This window comes from Teleopsis dalmanni, chromosome 1 (assembly GCF_002237135.1).
Source record: "Teleopsis dalmanni isolate 2A chromosome 1, ASM223713v2, whole genome shotgun sequence".
NCBI lineage: Eukaryota > Metazoa > Arthropoda > Insecta > Diptera > Diopsidae > Teleopsis > Teleopsis dalmanni.
The window spans coordinates 68,709,651-68,715,290 of NC_051846.1; the positions used below are offsets into that span (position 1 = coordinate 68,709,651).

Below are 5,640 nucleotides of genomic sequence, written 5' to 3' on the forward strand. Positions count from 1 at the left end.
ATTAGGTATCCCAGCAAAACTTATACGGCTATGTAAGCTCCTTTAGAATTGGAAAGATCCTCTCCAAGCCGTTTGATACCAAATGAGATTTCAGACAGGGTGACTCCTTGTCGTGTGACTACTTTAACCTAATGTTGGAAACGATAATTCGAGCAGCAGATTTAAACCGTACTGGCACAATATTCTACAAAAGTGTAATGCTGCTTGCATATGCCGACGATATTGATATCATTGGTCTGAACATCCGCGTCGTCAGTGCGGCATTTTCCAACTTAGAAAAACAAGCAAAGCAAATGGGTTTTGTGGTAAATGAAAACAAAACAAAGTACTTTCTGTCAACAAACAAATCTCCTGAGCGTCTTGGGATCTACGTCACTGTTGACAATTATAAGTTCGAAGTTGTGAAACATTTTGTTTATTTAGGAACCAGCTTAAACAACAAGAATGACGTCAGCCTTGAGATTCAACGAAGAATCACTCTTGCCAACAAATATTACTAAGGCTAAGTAAGCAATTGAGAAATAAAACCCTCTCTCGACAAAGAAAAATCACACTCTACAAATCTCTTATGCCTGTCTTGCTGTATGGTGCAGAAGCTTGGACAATTACCAACGGTGATGAGAAGGCGTTAGGAGCATTCGAGAGAAAAATTCTTCGGAAGAACTATGGTCCCATACGCGTTGGCAACGAGTATCGAATTAGATTGAACGATGAGCTGTATGAGCTATACCGCGATATTAACATAGTTAAGCGCATAAAAATTCAGCGGCTACGCTGGCTTGGTCATGTCGTGCGAATGGAAGAAAGTGCTCCGGCTAGAAAGGTATTTGATTCGATACCCGCAGGTGGAAAACGCGGTAGAGGACGTCCGCATCTTCGGTGGATGGACCAGGTGATCAACGATTTGGGGGCGCTCGGTAATACCAACTGCGTCAGAAGGCAACTAATCGGGCTGACTGGCGGAGGCTACTCGACGCGGGCAAGGACGACACACGTCTGTAATGGCCAACTAAGTAAGTAATAAAAACTTTTGTTGTTGCAGTGCACTACTGCACTACTACTAACGGATGTTCAAAATCAATTTAATATAATTCATTAAAAAGAAGCTTAGGTAAATATGACACAGAACGTTCAATTTCAATATTCTTCCAATGTAAATTTGATGCCACTTTTTATACAAACCTATGATTACCTTATTTCATTAATATCACTGCTGATACCCATAAACAGTTCCCTAATATAATCAATGTACGATGAAAAAAGGACGACATCGACTTTGGTTGCATAAACCAGTGCGGCAGCAAATGTAGAAATACAAAATAAAAGCTTTTTACGATATGCCTTGCAACGGGCATAAACTAACTTCTATCTTGAAGAGGAAAGTACAAAGGAATAAGTTAGCATTTAGTTCTATAGTTGTGGATATGAATTCTTAAGTTCCATGTCATGCTTTCATCTCAAGTAGATTGGACTATTTGCTATCGGTAGAGCCTGTTCTGATATAAGTTTTCAGAAGTACAATTTTCATGTTGTTGGAAAGTTTTCAATATTATGTCATCTCTTTCAATTAAGAACGTTAGTGTACGTAAAATATCAACAAATCGGGTGATGGCAGTGAGATATCTCTAGTTTAGGCTTGTCGTGCACACAATAACGAGCATGAAAGACTTAATGCCTCTAATCAATTTTTTTTTCTGCTAGTTAGACAGAAACACTGCCACTGCCACATATCATGTGACAGACGAACAGCAACTGGTTAAATCTCATCACAACAATTAGATTCATAAAAACATGATCTAAATATTCCAAAACTAGAACTTGAGACATGATGTAAACACATAAAATAATGTCGATTCCCTGCTGGCAGATCCAAGTTTCCAAGTTTATTGTTATGCAAATGAATGAAAAACATAACTTGATGATAATGACAGCACTTTCCTGAGATGTAGTACCAGTTTTCCTAATAGTTTCAAAATATTATTTATTTATCGTGAATTCTACTCGTATATTTTATTATCTCAATACTATAAATGCAAATATAATTGTTTTCATTGCTTAAAACTATAAAATGTTTTCTCACTAAAATTTTAGGTTACTTTTTTTTTTATTATTTATTATTGTAATAACAATATATTATATAATATTATAGTATTAAAATATATAGAAATTTTAGTTTTAATTAAGTAATTTCTTTATTTATAAGTTTTTCTATCGATCGCACGCCATCTGTTTCTAATGTTATCAGTTTTTGATCTGTTATATGGCTACGCTCCTGGTATTTCCTACTCAATCCCAAATGTATACTAAGTCAATAAATATAACTAATTGAAATCAGAACCTTCTATTCTTGAAAAGTTAACAAAGAACTTTACATATGTTGAGATTTACTTCTTAAAAAACATCTTGAAATTAAATAAATTCTTAGAAAATTTTGTGATAATTATCGCACCTTTGACTTTCTCCTTATATTGTGGTAGTTTTTACATTTTCATTACATTGAAGAATTTTCCATTGTTAAGACTTCTTAAAAGAAAACTGTGCTTTCAGCAAATATTTCATTTTCATATTAGTTCTCATATCAGATTTAAGTGAAACTTTCCACACATAAAACAATGCATTTAAATGAGCTCCCTTAAATTTAATAAGCATAAACGGTTTGATGATGTTTATCTGACAAATTTGCGCACAGAACACAATTTGACAGATGTCATTCTACTTTATCATGAAATTCCTACTTATAAATTAAATTGCTTACATATACGAAAAATCCATTAAAATTCCGAGCATATCGTTGCACTATATATGCGAGGACTTGTATGCGAGGACTAAATGGATGGAATAGCTGCGAGTGTGGATGGTGGATGCAGTGTTTGCTGTACGTCAATTTTGGCTTATGTGCGTTTTGACTTTTAGATAAAACTCCAAGGTTACGATATTTGGCATCGCAGAGGAGCTTAAATATTTTGCGAACGTGTATCTTCAACCTTAATTGGGAGCAATACCAACAAATTTAACCAAATACTTTTAGAATTTTTTGTTTTGTGGCTTTCTATTCTGCTGTGGTCTTTTTGTCATTGCAAATATACACATTTAATGGAGTATTTGTCTTATACCACTATGAGGAGTACGGGAGAATGATTTCTGAAATTTGATATTTTTGTTGATAGTCGCAAACGCTGGGATGCATTTGCTTGGAAAAACTTAAATAGAAAATATTGAATTTCACTACATTTTAGTAAATTTTGAGACGAATAGTGTTTCAACTGTTTTCTAGTTTTTACTTTAATACTGAATTAATAGTTTAAATGTTATGTTTAATATTGGTACTAATATTAAAAGAAAAACTATTAAATTGTACTATAAAATAAAAAAAATATTTCGGTTATAATTCAACATGTAAATACAGGGTACCCTGTATTTAACTGCAACTACGTTCAACTGAAGGATGGCAGTGACGGTTGAAGGTTTATTTGCTTTAGAAAAAAAAGTCATTTTGTCACGGTTTATACGAGTATCTACTGTATAGAACCATATTTCCTTCATAATAAAATGAGTAGTACTCTCTTGAGCAGAGCAATTGTTTTGGGCACAATAGACATATGCACTTTTTACATATTATGTTCAAAAGGAGATTTCAGACGGCCAAACTCTGGTGGTTTTCGATGATTTCCAAATATTGAAAAAAAAATATGGGTTGTTTCATACTAATGTACTTTAACCTCGGGATGTATTTATTTGCTAAGATGATTGGAAAAAAATTGTGAATCAGAGGGTTCATTTTAAATATTACCCGAAAATACAGAATAACAAAGGCAACATAACCCTAAAAACATGAGATTATTAAATCTTTGCTTTCCTGGTATAAACGCATTCACAGTTATTTTCATTTAGTGGGCCAATAAATTAACTATCAAAATTAGATAATAAATTATCGTAGATGATATTTATCAAAATTAGATGATATGTAGCATTTTCACATAAAATGATATATTTTTTTAAATCAAAGAAACCATATAGAATTTTTTTTTAAATTTAACTAACGTTTAAAACAAATTTATTTATTTTACTTCATGAAAATAAATTACATTTTTAAAACCCTCCGGCAAATACTTCTTCTTTAAGCAGTTTTTAAATTTCATCAAAATTTTAGTGAAAATATATATATGGTTGTACGATAAAGGTTAAAGGCTTTAACATGTTCAGGAATTTTACGAGACTTGCTGCAAGGGCCATTTTTAATAGGTAATAATACTTAATTACCTGTAGAACAATCTATACTTACATCATATATTTTCTTTAGCAATAACATAGTCCGGAATAAGTCAGATGATAAAAAGGGTTCTCCAATCATTAGTCCTTGTGGTGGTCTTGATAAGTACCAGGGTCGCATTGTAGAAGAACGTTTTTTTAACCATCAGGATATTGAGCTATTGAAAAAGATCCGTAATAATGGTATAACTCTTATAACCAAACAATGTGAAGCCATTGCAAAAAGTAAAGCAGAGTCTGCTGCAAAAACTATCTCCTCTAAAGTAATACGTGAGTCTTGTTGCAAAAGTAAATACAAAAATTCCAATGAGGAATCCTTTTTCATACGTGAAGTAAGTTTAGTTGCAAGTTGCTTAGTAGTATTAAATTTCTTATATATTGGTTATCATTTTACTTCGTTTAATTGCTTTGTAGAACAATTATTGCTATAATAAACTTCGGGAAAAACTTGAGAAGGAGAAAGCTAAGTCTGAACGTTTACAAACTGGAGAAGACTCACACGTTCCAACTTAAATCGTACAACAATTTGCATATCACATTCAACTTGATACCTGTTTGAATGTGAAGCTCATCCGTATTTTTTGTTTGTATTTTTGAACTATATAACCCTCAGATAGCATGATGCTTACATATTTTTTACATACTGATATAAAATGTTTTCGATCAGCATATATTTGAAATTAAATTTACAATAAATATGATATATTATAATACAAAAAAAAAATTTTATATAAAAATAATTCATTAGTAAAAGATCAGTATAGATATAAGTATACAAGTATATAGTATAAGGACTCTCAGTGTTTACACAAAATTTATTGTCAATTACAGTTTCACTTATATAATACTATATATACTACAAAATGACATTTTTTCATATATTACAACTTTTATTTACAACTTTTAAAATTAAAAAAATCATGCTTTCTTATAAATATATATGTATATTAATTGCAAATTATAAATTCGTTTTTTACATTATATCACATCTTATTTATTATTAAAATCTAATATTTTAAATTATAGACGATCGTTTTCATTTATGTAAAGTAATCTATGAGATAAATTTAGTATTTGATAAAAAGTTGTCAAAATAAGAGTTTCAATTATTTATTTTTTTATATTATTATCAAATACTATATAAATTCATTTTTTTTGTTAGGTTATGCTTGTTGGCTTTCGTGGATGTTCAAAAATATAGAATTTTCCATGTTCTTTATTTTGAATATCTTGTAGAACGTTCTGTTTACAAAGCACGGCAGTTAATTTAATCATTTACCGTTAATATTCATATAGTTCTAGTTTTAAAATTTTATTATATTTTGGGAAATAGAAAATATTTTTTATGTAGGTATTATAGGTATTAAAGAA

The 5,640-nt window shown here is 30.8% G+C and overlaps 1 protein-coding gene across 1 annotated transcript; it reads left to right on the top strand.

Moving 5' to 3' along the window:
• Window positions 1–4,076: 4,076 nt before the first annotated feature.
• LOC119672240 lies at window positions 4,077–4,953 on the top strand. The gene is made up of 3 exons (XM_038083244.1): window positions 4,077–4,242; window positions 4,301–4,601; window positions 4,684–4,953. The coding sequence occupies exons 1-3, from the start codon at window positions 4,196–4,198 to the stop codon at window positions 4,780–4,782; spliced, it is 447 nt and encodes a 148-aa protein (XP_037939172.1). The 5' UTR covers window positions 4,077–4,195; the 3' UTR covers window positions 4,783–4,953.
• The last annotated feature ends 687 nt before the right edge of the window (window positions 4,954–5,640 follow it).